General features: G+C 38.0%; 1 protein-coding gene across 1 annotated transcript in view; it reads left to right on the top strand.

Moving 5' to 3' along the window:
* The window catches only part of LOC125232358 (sodium/calcium exchanger 1), a 220,535-nt gene that overhangs the window by 170,232 nt on the left and 24,006 nt on the right, over positions 1-26,297 (top strand). The window contains 1 exon segment of the mRNA XM_048137990.1: positions 23,188-23,330. Within this exon segment, the coding sequence (XP_047993947.1) occupies positions 23,188-23,330 (143 nt within the window).

Below are 26,297 nucleotides of genomic sequence, written 5' to 3'. Positions count from 1 at the left end.
TCTTGATTTGAAGGTTGCCGGGTTATATGAGCTCGGAAATATAGCCGCCGGCAAGGAATTCCACTCCTTGGCAGTGCGCATAAGAAAAGAAGAACTACATTGGCAGTGATGCGGCACTTTAATATAGGTCTACGGATATGGGAGAAAGTTAACCCTTGATTAACGAAATTTTCCATCAAAATATACATACTAGGTAGGTGATTTACTAACTTAGCGAAATGATTTTGATTGAAAAAAAAAATCTACCAAAACTGACTTATCGGCAATGGTATCCACACTATCCACAATTTTTACAAAGTTAAAATTCACATGCTACGTTTCGATTTTGGTCAAGATAGAAATGTTTTATCTATACCCGAATCTCAACAGTAGCGGAATTGGGATCCCACTTTTAAAATTTTAACTTGACTCGATATGTTCACTTCTAGAAAGTTGATTTTTCTGTCTGGGCTACTGTGAAAAAATTCGGATACGAAAGCATAAATCAATACTGAAGATTTGAGGTTGGTTTTTCTGCGAAGCTGGAACCTGAACTATCAGTCCCGGTTTGGAATTGACGACACCAAACCTTCGGCGAAAACATTTTTTTTAACGAAATCTGCTACATCATGCGAACTGGATGCCTTGAAATTGAAGTTGGCATCAGAATCAGATACCTAAAAATGGAGCGGTCAAGATTTCTTTAGGACTCGGGCGCAAACAAATACGTAAAATCCAATTTAGTTAATCGTTTATGTCGTCTCAACGTAAGTCTTGTGAAAATGTCAAATCAAATGGAGATTCTAAGTTGCAATGCCTCTAGTTCAAGCACGGCTGAGTTTATTTACATTTGATCACGGGATGGGCAAGTTCGGCACGCGTCTGAATGGATTTAAGGTTAGCGCACATCTGTCAATTCGACACTTGATTCATGTCTGAAGAAATCGGTGTAGGTCGGTTGGACCAAAGTTTATTTACCATGAAATGACAAAGACGGACTTTATACTAAGGCAGACATAATAAATAAATAATAATAAATAAATATTATAGGACATTCTTAATACACAGATTGACTGAGGGAGACGGTAAGCTCAAGAAAGCTTGTGTTGTGGGTACTCAGACAACGATACGTATAATATAAATAGATATTAGATAGATAGAATACTCTTTATTGGCACACCTCAGCAAAAGATACAGTGGAGACAAAACAAATGATTATAAATAGAGGCAGACAACAGGCGGTCTTATCGCTAAAGAGCGATCTCTACCAGACAACCTTTGGGTAGCGGAAATAAAAAACATAATCAAAAAGAGTAGGATATAAATATTTTCACCACACCAACTAATAAAGGCTTACTTTGCTATTCGAAAACAGATAGCAAAATTGCATTTTATTCACAAGAGTGAATTCAAAGAATTGAGAGTTTCATACAAATTTTAACTTGATGTCTTAAGCTGACTTGTAGAATTTACCTATAATTTTTTTTATGGGATAGGAGGCAAACGAGCAGACAGGTCGCCTGATGGTAAGCGATCACCGCCGCCCATGGACACCCGAAACACCAGAGGTGTTGGAGGTGCGTTGCTGGCCTTTAAGATGGGTGTATGCTCTTTTCTTGAAGATTTGAAGGTCGTATCGGTCCGGAAATACGGCAGGCGACAATTCATTCCACAGTTTAGCTGTGCGGGGCAGGAAGTTTCTGGAGAAACGCACAGTTGAGGACTGCCAGCCATCTAGATGATGACGATGGAAATGTTGTCGCGTAGGGCGATGGTGGAAAGAAGCGGTAGGGATTAATCCGAACAATTCCTCGGAGCACTCCCCGTTATACATGCGATAGAAAATGCAGAGCGGTGCCACATCTCTACGCAGCGCCAGATCGGAGATATGCTGGCAGTTGACAATTCGAGTCGCTCGTCGTTGGATGCGGTCCAGAGGGAGAAACTGGTACTGAGGTGCCCCTGCCCATAGATGATTTTGAATCATAAAAATCTAATAAATTGATTAATTTGATTTAATTTGATGTTTTAGAGTCAGTATTTTGTTCGTGTTGGTGTGGTGAAAAATTTTGTTTTTCACTCGGTGGCAAAGTTTGTTTAACCTTCGTGCCTTGAAACCCTCGCAACGCTCAAGATTTCACTTTTTGAACCACTCGCTGCGCTCGCGGTTCAATATTGGAATCTTTCGCTTGCTCGGGTATCAATATTGGCACGTGCGGTTAAACAACCACTTTGCCCCCTTGTAAAACAAATAACTATTATATACATAGAAAATATCCATGACTCAGGAACAAATATCTGTGCTGTGTGTGCTAATACAGTGTTATATAATACCAGCCAAACTTAACGCTCGCCGACGAACTATAAGTATCAACTCGCTCGCGTTATCATCGCGTCTCTTTTATTTACACGGGAGCGATTACCTTTTGTTCGTCTATATCGTCGATAGCTCATCGGTTACTCCCTTTTGGTGGGATCAGTGCTAAGGGAATTAGACAAGCCAGAGTTCATTTTACGATTACATCCTATTTTATCCGAAAACCGAAGGCCCCTTTGAAATCTCACAAGTTGTATGTGTACGATAATCTTTAGCTTGAGATATACGGAACGTTTTGAAATGTTTCGGTGAATAGGTTTTCTTAATGGTATGAAAGCGTGCACTAGAGAGCAGAAATGCGATGTGTGGCGATGTGTGGAAGCATTTGAAATTTACCTGCTCTTGGGTTTTGGTAGTACTAAGTTTTTAAATATTTTCTGTTTACACAATTTTTTACGGACAAAGTTTTCTGTTTAGTAGAAATGTTCGAACTTGACTCTAAAAACAACCATAACATTTTATAGTTTCAACCTGTGGACACTTTCTAGAGTTCGTTCATAAATATTAAAATATTGACGATATCATAAAAACAATTATTTCATTTAAACAATGATTAAATGGTCTATTATTGATGAAAGGTTTTATTTCCGTCTTGCACTAAAGAAGATCCAGAAATATCAAAGAGTGCATAATAACTTATTATGCATTCTTGACTTATTAATAATAAGTCAGATTGGGAATAACTATAAATTTAGAAACTATAATCGTACACTTATTTCCCTTCTATGTGTATATGACGGTCGTGTTCATTCCAATACGACCGACATATTGATATATTTGCCTTTATCTTCTAAGTCTATCGTCCCTGAAACCTACCTGTTTAGTATGTTGGTTCTGATTCACAATGTGTTTTGGTTATGATATGACTAGCTAGAATAACTTGCGTCGCTCGAGTCCACACTTTAAGTCGCACTAGATGTATGAACGATCTTGACAATCGTCTTGATGACTGACACATAATTATCTCAAACGTGGCACGAATATAGCCTTAAGTACTTCATTGACGCCCAACGTGGGGTCACACCATGCAAGTTTACCATGTACTATTTATCATAATATATCTTGTACCCAACAATCCTCGATAGGTTATCTTGGAGAAAAGTAATTAGAAGAGCCGACCCCACCTAATGTGGGAATGAGCAAAGAAGAAGAAGAAGATAATCTTGTACCCATACAACGAGTCACTGAAAGTGTCAACACTGACGTATGCGCTTCCTGACAATCGTCTTGATGATTGGCACCTATCTCAAATGTAGCACTAATAAAGTCGCTTACATTGGCGCCCAACGTGGGGCTGCAACATGCAGGTTCGCCATGTTACAAAACTAATACCCATGCCACTAGTCACTGACAGTGTCAACACTGACATATGCGCTAACGTCTACACAACTTAAGTTACTCTGCAAAAATAAGATCACAAATATCTCGCATTGTAAGTTTTGAATCGGGCTCGCAAAGATCATGAGGCGGAAAATTGACAAATAGAACCCCTGACAAATGAAATGATGTTCCTTTCATTATTGATTTTGTATTATTTTCAACATCCTCCCTCTGTTATCTCGATATACCGGTGGACGTTTTGTTGGATGACGATATTTTCAATGCTTTTTTGTTTTCAGTCTTTTGTGTCTAATTCTTTTGTCAAGAGCTTATCATTTTAACGCAGTATTTCGTAGTGCTGTTGAATGTGTACTAACTCAGCAAATTTTATTTATTACTCATTGATATTCACTAGGGCTTAGTGCGTTACTTATTAAATCTCCGAGTTTCGTCAATAAGTTAAATTAACATTTGGGAAAACTGTTTTTGTGTTATTTATTTATTTATTGGCCTAAACTTGATGCTAGTACAAATACTTAAAACATTGGGTGACGTAAATAAATTAAAATAGTGTAGAATATAGTCCTTAGTTTAATGAAAATACACTAAACTACATATATGATATACCTATGAAGTTTTATTTTTAATGTTAGTAATTTGTCTTATTTAAACCACCTTTAAAATTTCCAACGCAAACAATAAATACCCTTATTTGCACTTCATGAATCAAACAAACAAAAAAATAATCTCACAATTCATACTCAAACAAAGGCTTTTGAAATGTTTTCTTTCAGAGCTTTACACATAAAGGTCTTATTTACCTTCGCCTCGTCTTTATAAATAATTCAACGGGGAGCTTGGACGGAGAATTGACACCAGGAGGGGAATTCTAAGCACTAGCCGAGCAGGCAAATCATAGTCGGGGTAACTAGTTTTAGATTATGAATAGACAGAGATAGATATAGTTAGATATGAGATGAGTTTGATCATACTCGTAGAACAAACATGAGCCCTTTATTATGAATATGTATGTTAACACCTTGCAGGACACTACTTCAGACACAATAGAAAGAAAAATGGGATTACGCCTATAGCCGTTTAGTGTCCACCAAGGTGTTAAGTGAATATAAGCCTAGAAATATAATTAAAAAATGAATTTAAGAAGAAACGAGACAACGCCTACATAAATAAAACACCATTACACCATTCAAAAACGCCATAGCAAAAAAAGTGTTTTATGTATCATTAATATTCATATTAATGATACAGAAGAAATATTTCATGATTCCTTACTATAAAGAAAAGCATTTAGAAATGATCGGTTATAATTTGAATTATTTCATCAGAAAAAAAGTTTTATCTAAACTGTAAATATGGGAATTAGCTTAGTTACATAAATTAAGACTACAAACTAGTCAAAGCTAACATTAAAATTAAACTTATTAAGAAATATTATAGACATGTCAAATACCACGAAAAATTACTTAGATTAGAATTTGATCAGCGGTTCAATAATTAACTCAATTTCAAGGTCAAGTTACACAAGTATCTCCGAGAACCATCTTGCCCGTCCTTACTCAAGCGATCAGAATTGGATCCTGGTGTTACACAAATTGAGATAAATGTCGGGATTCACATAACGCGATATGGCTGGTGTCTGATGTCTTATTCAGGAATTGTCTTAAAGTAAAGGAAGTCTCACACTACTCTGTATCTTACCGACCTACTTATGTAAAGTACACAAGCCAGTTCGTTGGTGTATATCAGCAGTATTATATATATACAGTATTAGACTGAGGGGGATCTTTCCTTCTGGTCAAATTAACTTCTGTTTAACAACTGTCAAAACCAATTCGATGGATTTGCTAATATGGAATTAATAAAATTATATCAAGAGTGTTGGCCGGCTGACTCCCGGCAAGTTACGTCAATCAAATTTCGAATTGGATTAATTAGAATAAAATAAAAATTCCAATGACTCAAAAATCAGTCTGACACTCGCGGAGATACGAAAACGTGTTGAGTGACGTCACGGTCAACTCATTTACTTTATAACTTTCTATTCGACTAATTATATAAAAATTGTGTTAAAAAATAACTATTGTCTAGGTATGTTTCTTTTTAATAATTGGTTCATTTCTTGTCTGGTCGAAACTTTAGAGGGCCAACTAAACTGAAATCGTCGTACGATACTCCGTGCAAAGAGGGAATATGTAACTCCTGTCGATTTAAGACACTTCCATTGATCATGTTTTAATTTATCGCCACTCGTTTCGAATGTCCTCTTTTACTCACTAGTATATAAATGGGAAAGTGTGTGTCTGTTTGTTTGTCCGTCTTTCGCGGCATAACGGAGCGTCGAATTGACGTGATTTTTTAAGTGGTGATAGTTGAAGGGATGGAGAGTGACGTAGGCTACTTTTTGTCTCTTTCTAACGCGAGCGAAGGCGCGAGCAAAAGCTAGTAATGTTATAAACCGGTTATTTCAAAATCGTTTGTGAAAAGTTAAAGCTTAACTTCCAGGAAATACCTACAATGATATCTACATAAAGAGATTTTCCACAACTCACTTTTAGAAAAATGTTTTTCCCGTTCATCCTCGACTGTTTGTATTTTTACGTAAACATTTACGAGTCGGATCTGTGCGCCAATTTTGCTAGAATTCGTCCACTGTTCTAACTTTTACGTAGTTTTTTTTTGTGCATTTTGCTCCGAATTCGGGTGAAAAAAACGAAGGAAAGAAATTTGACCGCGATATGGAAATCAACGCAATTATTTTCTAGTAAAACATTACGATAAAACTAACCTTATTTATCAGGGCTTTCGAATGTGAGGACGGAACAGGGATCCTGTAGGTACTAAAGAAGGATTCTGAAGAAACGGCCTTAGCGAGAATAAGTGATTTCCATCTTTTAACAATCAATCGACTATTGCCAACTCTTGTTAATTTAACGTTCCAGACTACGTGCTTGGTTTTGTAGTTGTAAATATTTTATATTTCATTTTAACCTTGTTTCTGAAAAAATTACAAAAGTTATAGAATGACAATTGACATAGCCGTTGAAGTAATTAATCAAACTAAAGTACGGTATAAGGTAAGTACTACGAGTAGATTTTATAACATTAAAATTAATTTTTCACTCATTATTTTTTGAAGAATTTTAATAGTAGACTTAGAACGATTACATCAAAATTAGAATTTTCAGTTTAAACTATGTAGAGACTACTATTTATATCCAGAATTTCAATGATATTTTACCATAATATTATTAAGCTTAAAAAACTAAGGACGAAATTTTATATTACGAGGTATTTGACTTTTAAAAGCCTTTAGGCTGCTATAATGGAGATGTGCACGAGTTTAGTTTATTATCCCTCATTCCAAGGTGAAACCCCTAATTTGCCTGGCCCATATTTGAATAAGTATTTAGGTACGTATGTAAATGGGATCCTAAATAAATGGGGTCACAACGCGCACAAGTTCTTTGAAAAGTCGCAAAGCGTCTGGTAGATGTGACCGGTGACCGAAAATCTGGCGACTTCTTTTGCACAACATATCAGAAATGCGTCATAGCGACGAAATATCCGGAACTTGGTACATTGCCTCAAGTAACTTTCTTATACTGAAAAAACACTTATTAAAAACGAAAAAACTTAATTATGTGTAAATAAAATAAATAACAATTCATAATTATGTAACTAGACTCCTTAACTCAAATAATCTTTTCAATTTAAGATTAGCAGTTAAGTATGTTATAAATGCATGTACGTTTCTTAGAAATAAACAGATTAAAGTTAAATTTTTTTCTAGATTTCAGGTGTTTTAGTAGTTATACAACTTAGAAAATATTAAGGTGACTTAGGCACATGAAATTATCTGTATTATTTGTTTGTTTATTTTCTTTCTGACTCTTGCACGGGAAGCATGCTCGCGCGATAGACGATAAAATATCAGGCCGTCCCTATCGCACTTACAAATAGTGCGATAGGGACGGCCTGCTATTTTATCACTTATCGCGCGACCATAATTGCCTGCCTGGAGACAATACACATCTCTAAGAAAAAAAATAAGCATATTTATTATCTTTAGTTGTGATATCTACAGTCTTTTACAACTCTAAATTATGTTTGTTGCTCATGAAATATAACTATGGAAACGGATTAAATCGCGTATAATGAATTTAAAATTCATCCCGACGTTTCGAACTCTTTACAGCGTTCGTGGTCAACGGGTGACTGAGGTGTGGGGTTTAACAATAGTGCGTGAACCTGCCTTAAAAATCTATGTGTCTTGTGGTCATGGTTCGTTAATATTTCTTGTATGTGGGTAGCTTTTGCACATTGTAATTTTTCCTCAGTCACCCGTTGACCATGAACGCTGTAAAGAGTTCGAACTATCACGGTAACCGAAGACACTTGGAAATATCCGTGGACACAGTAAATAAAATACTAGATAGTTTTCCAATGTATATTTGTGCCGACCGCACAGGCAAACGAACTGAACCAAACTGATTATGTTTACATAATGTTGTCTCGATTCTATTCAACCAGTAGAGTTTATAATGGTGCACATACGAACTTCATAGTTAATAAACTTACGTAGGTTCTAACAAAGACAATATTATTTTTGTTGCTCTTATTTTTTGTATCAGTTTGTATTTTTTTTTACCATGTTTAATTTTTAATTTAAAGTAGTTTTTAAATTTTGTTGAAACCGTATCATTTATTGTAATCATGACATGTAAAAGTGCCCCTGTGGCCTACTTACTGAATAAATGTTTTTGATTTTGACATTGATTATTTAACGTATTGTCATTAATGGGCTGACACTAGTTTATATACTTCTATTTATATTTATTAATTGTATTGTTTTTCTTTCTCTCTTCTTCTGGCGGCTTCTATTTTCGACAAGTAAGGATTATTTTTGTTTTTGTTTTGCTAGAGAGTGGTTTTCTTTTTTGTGCAAGTTTTGTGCTGTGTTTCTTGATGTTGGGTTTGTGTTGTGTTATATACTGTTTGTGTTTTTACTTTCTCGGTTCAATTAAGGTAAACAATCTTACGAGTTATAAACTTATAAATAATTCTATGGGAAAAATATTTATCAAAAGATCAGACTCATTTACTTACGAACAAAAAAAAACACTTTGCCCAAAATATTTCTCAGCACCTATAACAATGAATATCATCTACTTATAAATAAAATAACACATATACTTCTGATTATTCTACTCTTTCATGTCACAATGTCAATTTTACATAACGTGATTCACAATCGCAAGTCATGACCAATAATACAATAATAACAATAATTAGCTATAAGGGTGGAAGGAAACATTTGCTTAAGCCGAAAGTCCACTATCATATGTATATCACAGATATATGATCATAGATCTGTATGCCTCCTTTTTTCTCTAACGTGAAGGAAAAGGACAGCATATTTCTATGATAAACATATGATAGTGGGCTTTCGGCCTAAGACACGATTTGCATTGTTGTCCTTTGCCTTTGTTGTTCATCGTCTTTCGACTATCAATTATCGAAAGTCCTTTCACCCTGTCGGGTTTTGCCTCTGCGTACACTAACAGTCAAACACACATACATGAAAAAGAGCATAATATAATTATGCTTGGAGTACCCCTACCATTTCTTTTGCTCACGCCTCCCAAGGGTTCGACATCATTGTTCCGTAATATATGATCAACATGGCCATTTTCATTGTGTATGTATAGAATTTAAACTAGAAGCGCTGGTAGCCTAGCGGTTAGTACGTGCTCCGAAAGTCGCGGGTTCGAACACCCCCCGACTGGTGGCTCGAACCAATGAGTTTTTCGGAATTTATGTGCGAAATGTCATTTGATATTCGCCAGTCGCTTTTCGGTGAAGAAAAACATCGTGAGGAAACCGGACTAATTCCAATAACGTCTAGTTTACCCTTTGGGTTGGAAGGTTAGGTGGCAGTAGCTTTCGTAAAAACTAGTGCATACGCCAAATCTTGGGATTAGTTGTAAAAGCGGACCACAGGTTCCCATAAGCCGTGGCAAATGCCAGGATAACGCAAGGATAATTTAAACTAGACTATGGGCTCTGTCTTCGGAGACTATAATTATAGAGGTACAATGAGGTCGGCTGTGCACATCACCTCAAAAAAGACTCAAACATAAAATTTTATGACAGTCACTACTATCATACTCTGAACACCAAACGCAAACGAGAACCTAGATATTGAATGTGTTCCAATAACTTTATGTCATAAAATTTCAACAGACGTCACATTTTTCCATTACCTATGTAACGACAAGGTATTAAAACGGTCGAACATTGCGGCTGACTGGATCTAGGGTCGTATTCAGATATTAAAAACGAAGATGCTAAGATTTATAAGACTAAGATAAGATTAATAAGACATAGAAAATTGTTCATGGTAAGTTGATCTCTGCATAATTAAATGACGCCCCGATTCGGACTGTAATAGACGTTAAAATTATATCCAGATACGATGTGGATGGGTTATGTTACTTTTTGTTTGAAGAAACGCCACTTTTGCCACTAACGGATCGGTATCATATCGCAGTGATATCTGATTTACATCTAGGGTGCTAAAGAATCTGTAACATTTTTGATCAAAATTTCTATAGTTGGGGTCGTATTAAAACTAGTTTGAAACTATTACCAATTGTTTCATCTGAATAGGCCCCTAGGCAATCAAAACCACCTGCGTGCATAATATCACATTATGATGCAGTGTGCGATAGAATATCACCAATTTTGAATGCATATGGATCCTTCTCCTATGGAAAGCTTATATGCAAACATAAAATATCTGGATTCTAACCTTTAAAACATAAGCACAATATTTACACAACAAATTCAATCAACAACCTGCAACCTGTCACTGCAATGTCACAGTTTCGTTTTCTGTCAACCTAATGCTGAAAAACTTGAGTAGTTTCATGTGCACCCCTTCATGGGATACAGGCGTGATTGTATGTATGTATGTATGTATGTACGTAATTTTGATTGTTTTACCTAATGCTGAAAATTTACATTAAAAAGTGGGTCTAGTTTAGCTAAAGCTAAGTAATTGTTTAACTTTAGGATATCTAAAAATAATGATTTAACTACGACAGAAATAAATGAAATACTTACTACCAAAAATAATTTCACTTAAAGGCTTTTTTTTACCGTTCCTTTGTTTTGCGAAACAGGGTCAAAGTTTAATAGCTACGACTTAAAACGTAACAAAGAACGTTGAACGCTTTTAAAGGTTTATAATGGTTCGTGATCCCTTTCATAAAGCCAAAGGTATCATTAATGTTACTGGGAAGGCTTGGCACACTCAACCTTGTTGGAACAGTACGAATAACATTTTACATTTGATAAAGTTTTCTCAACGAGAGAATTGTACTGGGTAACCCCAAAGCTTAAGTCACCAATCTCCAAAAGTGAAATTATTAATACCTATTAATACAGCTTTAATACAGCATGTCGATTTCTCCTTCATCAGTTTGGATTATTTGATTTCGATAGGACCTTCGCGATGTGCTTAGAAAAAGGAACAGTTAAAAATACTTAATTCCACAAATAATGTATGTGTAGTGTATGCTAAGCTTAAATAGCATACAGAACACTATCTCGTGTGTCTATTGCATTAGCGGCAAAGCCGTGAAAAGTATCTGTCACTGACTCTCTGTCTATTGTATGATGGCCGTGGGCTGGACGACGGAGAAGGGAGTGAGGATGTACATGGTATGCGAGGGCATTGCCGAGCCAGTGTGGATTGTAGGAGTAAATTAAATAGTGATTAAGCAATCACTATAATATGGATCAATCAAATTACAGTGGTTTAACGGACATGCACGCTATTGGCGCTTAAATCTTATATGACAGTTGCGACTATTTGGAAAATTGTCAAAAACTGACTCCTTATATAAATGTATAATCACACAAGAATCGGTTGAGAATTTCGAGCTAGAGGAGAACATGCGGATATACAAAAAACAAATCGTGCTAAGACCGTGCGTCTACGCTGTCGCTCCGGTCAATTAAGAGTAGTACGGTCAACCGGGGTGGCTTTAAAACACAGGGGCGACTTTGAAAATTTAGTTTTAAAGTTGTACTGTCAGTAAACTCGCGATTTTCTATGGTAGATTTACAAAAATATTTATTGATCTAATTAGTTACATGAACAGTTTCAGTAAATAATTAATAATGTTAATTTTAAAGCCGTTTAAATACCATCAAAGTAACCCCAAATTTTCCTAAAGTTACCCCAGTTGACGGTATAGTACTGGTAGGTACATGGTCAGTTGGTCACGAAACGTCAACGTTTCTGTAATAAAACAAATTTCCGAAACTTTTTTGAACATTGTTGGGAAATTACTTAAATTATAATTTCTAGTCTATTGAGTTTTTAAACTGTTCTAAAAACTTTACGTATATCTAAAAAAAAAAACATATTTTCTAACACTTTCTGACCACAAACTGTTTACTGTGTTAAAAGTATCTGGAACGCTACAATTTGGCGCATTTACGTTCTGCTGAGAAATCGATTGAATTAAAACGAGCAAAGCACTTTCATTCTATTTCATTATACAAACGTCATCAACATTGAAAAGGTTCTACTAATATCAAAATGTTTCCAATTTAATTTTCAGACCTAAGAAAATGTTTAACTAAACGGATGTACTCACGTTATTTTAGAGTCATGTGGATACTAATATTATAAATGGGAAAGTGTGTGTGTCTGTTTGTTTGTCCGTCCGTTTTTCACGGCAAAACGGAGCGGCGAATTGATAGTTGAAGGGATGGAGAGTGACATAGGCTGCTTTTTGTCTCTTTCTAACGCGAGCGAAGCCGCGGGAAAAAGCTAGTAATCGTATATTTCGATTAGTTTCGAGTCATATGGAGACCCGTCATCGGGTATGAGTGCTAGCGGCGGCTACATTCCATGCACTGACCGCGCCACTCGCCTCTCAGCCCGTTGCGCGCGCGCTGACAGGGTGGAGTGGGGGGTGCAGGGCAGTCCGCAGCTAGAGTTGTGTAGAGTTCGGGTGGTGCAGCTAAGGAACATTATAAAGGCATGTGATTTTAGCAAAATGACGACGTTAGGCCGCCCCACATGAATGGGGCACGCCCCGACACAGCCCCCACAGCGCCCAGCGCGGAAGGGGCCACTCACACCCCAGCAGGGGTGTCGAATGAAGACACACCACCACCGGAGTGCAAGACATATGAGGACAAGACGTAACGAATGAATGTGGAAGGAAGTAACAGTTGGAGAAAGGTGGATGGATTGTGTGAGAGATGATATGAAACGGAAGGAAGTTAAAATGATGAGATGACGGGTGATAAAGATGTATGGAATATGAAGACATAATATTGCGCCGACCCCAAGTGATTGAGGCATAGGAAAGCGAATGATAAATATAACAGGAAGAAAAAAATATGTGTGGTTAATAACTGTAATGTATGTGTTGCTGCTTTATGTATTAATATGCAAATATCCTGTAAGGGCGTAATCTAAATTTTTTATGGCACATTTTAATAACTTTAAGCACGGTACTGTGACGTTCAGGTTTTTTGGGTTAGTGTGTTGCCAAAAGAATTAAATTTTACGTAGGTACCTTAGTATTTTATTTCAGTAAGTACCTACTAATATTTCGCAAATGGTGTAAATTCATGCATATGCAATTCGTTATTGAGCAATGATCGAAAAATTTGTTCAAATGGCCCAATCTACTGTAATGCGTCACGAAAACCAATTCTATCTCGATCGTTCCCATTTAAAATTGTTACAGAACTTTTACAAATCTACAATAAATCACAAACAAAACAAGGTGTAACTTTGAAACTTAAATCAAAAGGGAAATATCTGAACAAAACTGTTCCCGGAGCGCCTACATTTCTATTTGAACTCCACATCGGCTATTACAGCCAGAATCTTCGAGAGTCCGCGGCGAGGCCAAATTGCCGATTGGCGGACGAATGAGGCCTTTAACCGTTAGGCTATGATATGGAGCGGTTAGCGACGAGCGGTAGCAAAGAGCGACAAACGGTAACCTTATAAACCTAGCAGTGGCGTCGCGTGAAAATTTTTGTTAGTAAACCCGGAGAGGTTTTTGGGATCTGTTTTGTATGGGCTTTCTATACAGATACTGCAGAATTTTAGGGAACCCGTTGGGAATCGAGTTGTATCAACGCTACGCCACTGAAACCTAGGCTTCGTTCTTTAGGATTGGCTTGGGAAGTACACAGAAACGTAGTATGCCACACTCCTTGTTATCGGCCGTTATACTGCCCTGCGTCTTCTCGCTGCAATGGATCGGCAAGCCAGAGTTGTGAAACGTGTGTCCGCAGTGGTATACTCCTGTATGAAGTCATGGCCATAAAGGTCTCTTTTATTTTTTCTGCTATGCTTCTCTATTCGTTGTGACATTTTAAAGTAACTTGGGTGATGATAATTGTTCATTATTCTTCAGTTCACCACCTGTTTAACCCTCCTACGCTTCCAAACTCTCCGCTTGCCGCTCGCTGCTAACCGCTTCTCTCACTACAAAACCATGCCCTTACCCAACCGGCTATTCTCGGTATTCCCATTCCATACACGTTGTGCGAAAGGAAGCTCCGGAACGATTCCGCTGTCAAATATTTCGGAGATATATCGTTTCTTGGCAACACTGCGCTGATAACAAAGGAAATGTTTGTTGTAAATTCAGCCGATTGCTACTTGGCAAGGAAACGTGTTATCGAACAAAAATGCTTAAAAGAGTTTAGTTATATTCGGTTGGAAGGATTTTAACCCCCGACGCAAAAACGACGGGGTGTTATAAGTATGACGTGTCTGTCTGTTTGTCTGTCTGTCTGTGTGTGTCTGTCTGTGGCATCGTAGCTCCCGAACGGATGAACCGATTTAGATTTAGTTTTTTTGTTCGAAAGCTGAGTTAGTCGGGAGTGTTCTTAGCCATGTTTCATGAAAATCGGTCTACTATGTCGCGGTCGGGGTTTTCTTCAAAATTTTAATTTTGTGGTTAGGTTAGGTTATAATATAAGATATCAGTTGGACCAGACCATGTCATTTGATATTTGCCAGTCGCTTTTCGGTGAAGGAAAACATCGTGAGGAAACCGGACTAATTCCAATAAGCCTTACTTACCCTTACTTAGCCTTACTTGTTATAGGGTAACCAGGCCTTATTGGGATTAGTCCGGTTTCCTCAAAATGTCTTCCTTCACCGAAAAGCAACTAGCAAATATCAGATGACATTTAGTACTTACACAAGCCAGGATTCGAACTCGCCATCTCCGGATTGAAACTCGCATGCTCTTACCGCTAGGCCATCAGCGCTTTTTTACTAAAACATTTACTATAATCCGATTAAAGAAGTGATACGTGTTGATAATGGGCTTCTTTTACAAGGATCGCCGCCGTCGATAAGGCAAACCAGTCGTCAATTTTCTCTAATAAAGTCCCCACGGCAACGTGGCACGTACAAACATCTTTACACCACCCTTTATTCAAATCACAGTCCTTCGCACTGACCCGGAACTACGTTTTGAATAAAAAGATCGGTTCTGGTTCGGTAGTAGACACGAAACTTTCCGTGCTTTACCATGTTATTTATCGATTTGTAACATTAACATTAGTTGTTGTTTGAGATCTGTTCAATTTGAATAATCTAGTACGCTACGGGATCTATAAGCAAACTTCTGAAAATCTTAATGGCATTAATTAGGTAACCCACGTATTATTACATAGATATTATTGGTGTCTAACAGAATGGTGGCCGCTTATTATAGATGTAAGAAACGTTTGGCATCCGTAGGTTTGTTGGGTGGACGTCATCCGGAAGGTTGCGGGTCACAACAGGGGGGTTACCATGACGTACTAAAAACGTTCAGTTTAGGTTGAGAGAAAGGGACACAGCTATAGCAATTACATAGCTCCGTCCCTCTCTCTTAACCTAAACTGAACGGCTTTAGCACTTTCTAGTCTTTAGGAGGTAGGGCATAGCGAATGATATTCCGCTTTGTGTGGTAGGGCACAGCACAGCGGATATCGTCTCGCTCGAATCTAGAGCAGAGCCCAACTGGGGTAGTACCTCCGCCTTACAGAAGACCGCAGCCAAATAGCACTAGACCCTACTCATAGTGTTGTGTTCCTGTCGGTGAGTAAGGCTGCCAGAGCTCAACGAGGGTGCGGTGTGCTGATGACGGGAGGACTTACGGAACTAACTTGTTCCGTTTATTGTCCTTTGAGTCGTCGGCAACCCGAACCCTCCTTGGAACTGGTACACTCCTTTTTGCTGTGTACTTAACACAGCAAAAGGGAATGTACAGGTTTCTAATGGGGTGGCAACGCGCATGTGACACTGTTTGAGTTGCAGGCGTCCATAGGTTACGGTGACCGCTTTACATCAGGCGGGCCGTATACTTGTTTGCCACCGACGTAGTATAAAAAAAAAAAAAAGCACGTCATGTTAACCCCCCTGAATGAGACTCGCTCAGGAACGATACAAGTGGCGTACTTAGAAGAGAAGCCATATGCTCAGCAGTTGGTGATAAAAAGGCTGATCTTATGATGATGATGAGTTGAGAGGCGACATGATCACCTTTAATCGCATCCCAATAAAACATGCACCAAACGTTCACCCCTAAAAAGAACGTTTTAATTCCGCAGCAACACTAAGTGCGGCATCGTTAATAAAAATTCGCGTTAACACCCGAGAAAGCGAGAAAAGCGCCTATAGAATTTCAGAGGAAAACCGTGGAATTTCCACGGACCCGGGAATTAAGAGCGCTTTATGCTTTCATTTTTATCTGGTTAAGTGTTTTGCCGGTGTTTATTTCTGCACAGCTATGCTGCAAAGCGATGCTAGAAAAGATGGGAGATTTTATCTGGGTATTTATTTGAGATTAGGTGTCTTGTTTCGTCGTTGTTTAAGAAACACTTGGTTTGTTAATAGTTTATCAGGGAATCCAAGATGGATGGTGATTATGGGTTATCTAACCTATTTTATTTGTTGTTCGACAAGTCACATTTCTGCAAAGGAAAATTTCGTGACAAAATCAGACTAAGCCAGAGGGCTCTCCACCAGGTTGAAAGGCCAGATGGCAATCGCTTCAATTTAATTCATGAAATTGGTAGCCTGGATAATGTCAGGAAAGGATGATGATTTTATTGACCATCCTCCTTGTGAATAATTGATTATAACAAGGTTAAATTTCCCGTCATATAAAAGCATTCTTAGTTACCTATATTTCATTAAAACTGACGTCACATAAACGTTTTAGTAAGTTTATAAAATAAATAGTTTTTCAGTAGAGATGGTGTTTTTTTTTACGCACTAGTGCGAGAAGTGGTTCATTATATGTCAGGTTGAAACTTCGGAGGGCCATCTGTACTGAAAAACGTCGTACGATACACGTGCGAAAAGGAAATTCGTAACTCCTGTCGATTTAAAACACTTTGGTCGTGTTTTAATTTATCGCCACTCGTTTCGAACTTCCTTTTTGACGCACTTGTATCGTAATGTACTATTTCCTAAGAATTTACGCTAGGACGATGTGATCTACAAATGAATCATGCATGAATAAAGACTTCGTCACCCACAGATGTCATATATACCATAGATCAAGCAAACGTATCTACTTAGCGTGTCAAATGAACTCAGTGAAATCCACTGAGTTGTCCGTCTTTACTCACAGCTGGCAGCTTTCGGGCGTCAATTTTTGTAAGTTGAAGTCAACATAAAAAATGCCTCGTTACGTGATATTCAATTGCAACAACACAAAAATTATGAACAATCAAGAGCCTGAGACATATTTAAAATTACAGGCAAGAATCAACTTCAGGGTGGCTAGCCGAATGGCACAATCGCTCACGAAACGCTCACGAAACGAAGCGCTAGTAGATATCTATCTCTATCGCGCTTGCGTATTGGCGCGACAGAGCCAGCGGCGTATCGCTTTCGTTTGGCGTCGGAGAAATGCAAACAAAATTTGATATACAAATATATGAATTTGTTTCTTCTATCTAAATTAAGTTCTGTGTCGTCACCCATATTTGCTACAAACTCACATTAAAATTTAACCCAGTTTAAACTACTGACAAAGTATTTTACTGGCAATAAAGAAACAGAGACCGGAGTGGTTTATTATTACATTACTGATAGTTTATAGTTTTCTGCTGTGCTCCGCTGAATATTTTACCTAGATATTACTTTTTAAAAGGAAGATTATTATTTATTATTATTTAAGCTTTATTTTTCCATATAAACTCTATTTGATACATTATATTTATAATTTCTGCTTTTCCATCATGTTCTTTAAATGTTTAAATATGTTCTATTTGTGGTTCATCTTGGTGTCATTTTATATGGATCCCTGAATGGAAAAGCCTCCTCTAACCCGTGCCATTTATTTCAATTGGTGGCCAGCTCCATCCAGCATGGCCCTGCAGCCTTAATAATGTCTTCTGTCCAGCGCTGTTTAGGTTTTCCTCTTTTTCTTTTGCCTTGCACTTTTGGCCCTGTCCATGTAGTTGCTTTAAGGGTCCATCTTTTGTCTGTAAATCTTGCAATGTGGCCGGTCCATTTCCACTTGAGACGAAGTGCATGTTGGAGGGCATCCGTTAGTTTTGTTCTTTTCCTTAATTCTTCATTTTTTGTCTTGTGTATCCTCCTCAAATGTAATAGCCTCAAAGGAAGATAATGAATACATATTTACATATGTATTAGACAGACTCCCACCATCTGAGTTCCTAAAAAAATACGACCTCGGTCTCTTTAAAGCAAGAGTGAATAGGCTATTAGTAAATCGGCGAGCTCCATAGGGACAATCGCCGATTAGTCTACAATAAAAAAAAAAAATAGTCAATCAAAAAGTAAAAAACGGCGATAGTTTTGAAAAACGTGGTAGCGAAGGTATATCGTCGCATAGAAAGTTTGAATTTCTCGATTTTTTTGTGTAAAGATTTGTTTAACCGTCTTTACGTTACATGTCCAAGAACCAGGGTGGCTAGCCGAATGGCACAATCGCTCACGAAACGCTCACGAAACGAAGCGCTAGTAGATATCTATCTCTATCGCGCTTGCGTATTGGCGCGACAGAGCCAGCGGCGTATCGCTTTCGTTTGGCGTCGGAGAAATGCCATTCGGCTACGGGGCCAGATAAGAAATCACATTTTAAAGGTCGCGCTATGTGATTTTCATTTAAGGTGATATTTGTCAAAATTAGCTATAAACATAATTATGGATCGGATATTTTTGTAACAAAGTAAACGTACATAATGTTTCTTCAAAAAAAAAAACATGAGTTACCCATATCGTATCAAATCCAAATTGACACCTAAAGTTCGAATCAGACTGCCAGTTTCATAAATTTTGTAAGTCTTGTACCTGACCTCTCTCATGTAATGTAATATGAAAACTAATAGTAATAAAATATTCCAAAAATAATGTGCATTGGCTGTATTTGTCCGCGCCGCGCCAACAAAATTTACCTCGCCAAAAGCACGATTGGGCCAGTCAGTCACGTTCTATACATAACGAAACTTATTACTGGGAAAAAGGGTTCAAAATTGAATATAGGTGTATAGATATTTATGTAATTGACCGTTCCGGTATGTATTGCGGAAAATATTACAAAGGATTTTAAATTGGGATTTCAGTTATTTGCAAGCCTTTATTTTAAACGAGATTCTGTACACAACGGTTACATATACCACACTCGGACGTGTACTGCATTTATATAGGAAAACCGCATGTGGAAATCGAATCACAATGTCATTTTATGTTCAACCAAGCACTTTATAGTCAGATACATCGATGAAACCTGTACGTACATACTTACATTGCATGGAGAACAACTTTTACCTACAACTACAGTCACTGCTGAGCATAGGCCTCCCTTCGTGTACGCCACTTATCCCGGTCCTGGGCTAATCTCATCCACAAGTGCCCCGCAGTTTTTCGAATGTCATCCACCCAACGAGCCAACGGATGCCAGGCGCTTCTTACATCCGATAGCGGCCACCATTCGGACAACATTTTGTCCACCTGCCATCACTCTGCCTGGCAACATGCCCCACCCAATTCCATTTAAGTTTGGAAATGAGGTCACCCACGTCCGGACCTTGGTGCGGCGTCGGATCTCAACATTCCTCACTTGATCTTGAAGCTTAATGCCGAGCTTGGTGCGCTCCATCGCTCTCTGTGCTACCCATACGGGTAGCACAGAGACCGTGTGCATACCACAGCCTTCTTAGTGAGCGTCCATGTCTCGGCACCGAATGTCATGGTTGAAAAGACGAGTCTTCAGGCATTGTGGAACATTATTCGACTTAAGGATATCCGCTAGTTTGTTGAATGCCGCCCAGTCCAGCCCAACCACAGTACATAAACCTATAATTATAAACTCCTATCTTCCGATGATCCGTAACCGTATGACTTCTGATTCGTTTGTGAATAGGCTTAATTCAAAACTTACAGAAGAATAAGTTTATACTGAATTTGTATATCTTAAATGTTAAATTTCTTAATCCTACAATTTGTTGTATTTCAGATTATCACATCACAGACCGTATAAAATAAACGTCTAACAGTAAAATCGTTTCTCCATTAGAAACACGGCTTTAAAGAGATTAGAAAACAAACCTATTTTCGTTCTGCGGCTTATCCGTCTCTCTTTCATGCTTAGCCGGATCCGGGTAATCGTTCGTGAAATATTTCAAACGGTTTGTTGAAATCTTGAGCGGCATGCGTAAATAAAAACGTATTATTGTTTTATCGAATAAATTATTAGATTCAATATTCAAGATTCAATAGTTTATTCATGGTAAACACATAAATTATTTACGTAAGTAATTCATAATTACAAGAAATAAGATTAGAAAAAGTATGTCGGGTTTATTACTACGAAATGGTCCCGCCTCAGCATAAATGCGTCAGGTCAGGTCAGGGGTCAGCGCTGATCATCTGGCGAGACCAGTTTGTGGACCGCTGTGCGGCCTGTCCTTCCGAGATATCTGAACGCGCCCACTATTGCGAGGCGGTGATTAGCGCCATGCTGTATCTGTCAGTGACTTCTTTTCAAAACATTACATCTTATAATTAACATGCATTAAATAAGATACAATTTAACATGCAAAAGTATTCATCGAAGAATATGAACAGACTAGGTATGGAAATTAATTTCAATAAATTATATTATTGCTTAATAATACGTCGTTCTTCTTCAGAGAAAACATATTAAATTGTCACAGAAGAAAAAGATAATATGAATCTCAATGTCATGTGGCGAACTCTATCAACAGTTATCATTCGATTGATATGAAATTGTCCAGACGAGTTATAGTGTAGGTAATAGGGCTTCGGGCAGCTTACTATTATTGACATTCCTTATTCGTGATATACTCGCCATATACACAAGCATTTTTATCTGACTCTTCAAACACCGTTTCGTCGAGTAGAGTATGTCCAACACATACGGTACACTAACAACATTTTCACATTTTAAAGTTTTAAGACTGACTCAAACCGGGCCGAGTCCGGGGATTCTGTCTTAATCATCTGAACATTTCACTAGAATCCCGGACCGTACTCGGCTCGATCTTAGGTGAATTATCCTTTAAAAATCCATCGGTCACCTCCGCAATGTGATGTGCAATGTACAGTCTGATCAAAAAGTGTTGTCCCGTTTTCTCACACACTGATTTGAAAGGGATCACACTACAGTGTTGCCATTTTTAGGGTTCCATAGTCAACTAGGAACCCTTATAGTTTCGCCATGTCTGTCTGTCCGTCCGTCCGTCCGTCCGTCCGTCCGTCCGTCCGTCCGCGGATAATCTCAGTAACCGTTAGCACTATTAGAAAGCTTAAATTTGGTACCAATATGTATATCAATCACGCCAACAAAGTGCAAAAATAAAAAATGGAATTTTTTTTTTATTAGGGTACCCCCCCTCCATGTAAAGTGGGGGCTGATATTTTTTTTCATTCCAACCCCAACGTGTGATATATTGTTGGATAGGTATTTAAAAATGGGTTTTCTGAGATCGTTTTTTGATAATATTAATATTTTCGAAAATAATCGCTCCTAAAGTAAAAAAAAGTGCGTCCCCCCCCCCCTCTAACTTTTGAACCATATGTTTAAAAAATATGAAAAAAATCACAAAAGTATAACTTTATAAAGACTTTCTTGGAAAATTGTTTTGAACTTGATAGGTTCAGTAGTTTTTGAGAAAAATACGGAAAACTACGGAACCCTACACTGAGCGTGGCCCGACACGCTCTTGGCCGGTTTTTTAATTTCTATTCTTTTTGGTCAGACTGTAAATGCGACTATATACGCCTACTGGTTTGTATTTGTTTTTTATGTGTTAATCTGTTTTGTGTTGTATGTTCGCTAAGTGTGGTATTTTGTGATTAAAAATGTCTAAATAAGTAACTGAGTAACGACGTACTTTCCTAAAATATGCTCTTAAAACTAAGCCTTATTTCCTGATATAGCTCGTTTATTACATGTACTATCACAAACTAAAGCCAGGGTACATAGCCGAATGGCACAAACGCTTACTAAACGGTCACGAAACGAAATGCTCGGAGACATCTAACTCTATCGCTCTTGTATATTTGCGCGACAGAGCCAGACTACCTTTCGCGGTGTTTCGTTTTCGTGGTGCCGTAGCCGAATGGCATTTCTACTACGGGAAACGAAAACGAAACGCCGCGAATGGCAGTCTGGCTCTGTCGCGCCAATACGCAAGAGCGATGGAGATATATATCTGCGAGCGTTTCGTGAGCGTTTGTGCCATTTGGCTACGTGCCCAGGCCCCGTAGCCGAATGGCATTTCTCCGACGCCAAACGAAAGCGATACGCCGCTGGCTCTGTCGCGCCAATACGCAAGCGCGATAGAGATAGATATCTACTAGCGCTTCGTTTCGTGAGCGTTTCGTGAGCGATTGTGCCATTCGGCTAGCCACCCAGGCCCCGTAGCCGAATGGCATTTCTGCGACGCCAGACGCCGCAGAAATTAAATCTATCTATCGCTCTTGTCTATTGGCGCGACAGAGCCAGACTGGCATCAACGATCGAACTATGCCTCACCGGCAGGTTTTAATTAACGAGTACAAAATCCATTCCAATTTTTCTGTATCTCCACCATTTAATGGGCCATTTTTTTCAAAGTTGTCCACCCCACTTCTTTGTAACATGAGTATTTTTTACGCGACTCATACCTACTCAGAATCGCGAGGTCTTTCCATCCCGATAGGAGAAAAAAATGTCCCAAGATTTCCATACATTTTTCAAACCTTCCATTCCGTTACCGCCATATAGAATGTATAAAAAAATGGTAACGGAGTGGGTAAAAAACCTTGGGACACGTTTTTTCTTCTATTAGGATTGAAAGAGCTCGCGATTCTGAGTGGAAACTACATAAAAATGACTAAATCCAAAAAAAATTGGACAAGTTTGAAAACAAAATGGCCCTAATAGACGTATTCTCGTCCACAGATGACGACAAACCCGTCCACACCGAAGCCAACCACCTGGCGACGTTGCCGGAAGAGGAGGCAGCTGTCGCCATGATGGGGTTGCCCCGGGCTGGTGACATCACCAGGGCGCAGCTTAGGATTAAGGAGAGCAAGGAATTTAAGGTAAATTTTCCGTTTTTTTAAGTCTCTTCTTCTTCCTTGATTCCTCATGATCATGACTGAGGGTCGACCTGAGGTCGTTATATTTTACTGTCTATTCGGCACGGTCTTTTGCAGTCCTAATAGTTATAATGTAGGGATTAACATTATAACTATTTGGACTGCAAAAGACCGTGGTAGGCCTTCTTAACGCTGTCCACACAGCGGTTTCTTTGTCATCATCCGCCTTGCGTTATTCTGGCATTTGCCATGGCTTTTGGGTCCGCTTTGATTTGATTTGCGTAGTTTTACGAAAGCGACTGCCATCTGACCTTCCAACCCGAAGGGTAACTAGGCCTTATTGGGCTTAGTCCGGTTTCCTCACGATGTTTTCCTTCACCGAAAAGCGACTGGCAAATATCGAAAAACTCATTGGTACGAGCTGGGGTTCAAACCAGCGACCTAATTGAAAGTCGCACGCTCTTACCGCTAGGCCACCAGCGCTTTTTTACCCAGCAGTTTCTTTAAGTGATAAGGAATAAATAATCCATATTTATTCCCTACTAGCTTTTTCCCGCGGCTTCGCTCGCGTTATTTCGGACAAAAAAAGAACGAGACGAAAAACGAACGAGACGGCCCAAGAGTATATCTAAAATTTCCACATCTGCATTTAAAAAAAAAACTTATTTTTGGCCTCAGAAATGCGTGGTTGAAATCTTTCGCAATGCTTACGAGTACCGTGTATATATCTACAGCAAATCTAAACTAATATTATAATTGGGAAAGTGTGTGTGTCTCTTTGTTTGTCCGTCTTTCACGGCAAAATAGAGACGAATTGACGTGATATTTTAAGTGGAGATAGTTGAAGGGATGGAGAGTGACATAGGCTAATTTTTATCTCTTTCTAACGCGAGCGAAGCCGCGGGAAAAAACTAGTTCTTTCATAAACTCGTCATACAATTTTGCGAATAGCTGTACGCATTCGGTTCTAAAAAAGTGAAATTAAAATTCGTGTCCAATTTCCGTCTAAAATTTCCATCCATTATTGTCCACTCTGTCATCGGTGATATTGAGGACTTATTTTCAAATTCCGAATCTCATCAATCGGAGCAATACAGGGTGTCCCAGGGCTGTGCATCATCGAGTGAAAAAAGACTTTATTTTTATTTTTAAAATTTGGTGAAACTGCATTTAAAGATTTTTAATATTTTTATAAAAACGGCTACGAGAATACTATTCCAAAAAGTAACAATTAATACGGTAAAAGAGTAAAAGACTTTCTGCTCCCATTTATATTAAACACCTTACCTAGCAATATACTAAATGAGTTAACCAATACTACTGAAAACAAAAACAAATGTATACCTACACTAAAAAAAACTATTTAAGTCTAGATAAATGCACAGACCTATAGAAACAGATATATACATGTATAATAAGTGTGTTTAGACTTATATTGACCGGGATACAGACCGTGATTACCTTTTTGATCTTTATGTCTAATGAAAATAACCGTGAATCATTCAAAACTCTTAAATGTGTTTAGTATAGATTATTATAAGTTTAACATGCACCTGTAAGAGCTGTCATTGTAAATTGATATCCTTATACATAACACTAAGATCAAATAAATTAATCACAGTGAAGAATACAATTACGGCTTCAACAGGAAAATAACGTACCTACCTAACAATAGTTTTAACAAAGCTAACGATCGTTTTTTAAATAAATTAATCACAGTAAAGAATACAATTACGGCTTCAACAGGAAAATAACGTACCTACCTAACAATAGTTTTAAGTTTTAAGCAAACGCGGATCGGACCGCGCGATCTCGCCGACTATTACATGAACCCCAGAGGTTTACAATAGTGGCACTTTTGTAAACGTAATTTAAGAAAAACTTACAGTAAATAAATTAATAAGAAAAAAAAATACGGCCATGTGAAATTTTAAAATTCATGGTCTTTCTTTTATTTCCGACTGTATACTATTTAGAAAAACATAATCCTTATGATAAAGCCTTTCGATCAGTATGATAAACTAAAGCTTTTTTTCTCGAGTAGCGGGACGATTCCTGGTTTAACTAATGTAATCATTTAATAATCTATGAATGCAGTTTTACTAAACTTTAAAAAAAAAAGTCTTTTTTAGCAAATTATCCTATCTATGACTATTTAAGGTACTTTCGCTCCATGTGCAATAGTATGGTATGTACAATTAGTGTTACAATATGTATAAAAAGTTTCACATGGACCCCGGTGGGGTGTAGCAAAGTCCTTATAACCAGGGTTTATAATATAGAACTTAAATATTTCGTACGCGTACGTGAGTTCGATATAAGTAGCTGCGTTATAAATACATAATATTGGTACTGTAAAATAGGGTTACACTGAGAGAAATTTGCATTGTGAATTTAACAAGTTCGACGTTGCGGTTTATCCGTTTGAATCAGCCAAACGTATGTTTAAAACAATATGTGTCAGGTTGTTTTTATAAAATCGACTTGTTGATTCAAATATATTGCCGATTCAAATGACAAGTAGCTTGTTGTTTGAACCAAAGAGCACGTAGGCGCTATTTTAACCAAAAAACTTGTTGAACGAACATGAAAACTGGTTGTATTTTCTCTCAGTGTACTCACTGTACGGGAAAGGTAATAGCCATGGGACACCCTGTATACATTTCCATCATGGCCGTCAGTTCTCTCGTTTGTATGGCGCTGGCGTTTGCTCGATCTTTCTCGAATAAACGGATATTGATAAGATTGAAATTCAGACGGAGTTTTGATGAAAGGTGGAGCATATTGACGAATTTAAAAGCGAAATAGCAAAACAGGAAATCAATTCTTAATGGAAAATGAGATGCTGTTGGTATTCAAACTAGGTACCAGTGGCGACGCGTGAAAATTTTTGTTGGTAAAGCAGAAATGGTTTTTGGGATCTGTTTTGTATGGACTTCTACAGATACTGCAGTATTTTAGGGAACCCGC

Source organism: Leguminivora glycinivorella, chromosome 13, assembly GCF_023078275.1.
Source record: "Leguminivora glycinivorella isolate SPB_JAAS2020 chromosome 13, LegGlyc_1.1, whole genome shotgun sequence".
NCBI classification, from domain to species: Eukaryota; Metazoa; Arthropoda; class Insecta; order Lepidoptera; family Tortricidae; genus Leguminivora; species Leguminivora glycinivorella.
This window is presented reverse-complemented; position numbering and strand designations above follow the sequence as displayed.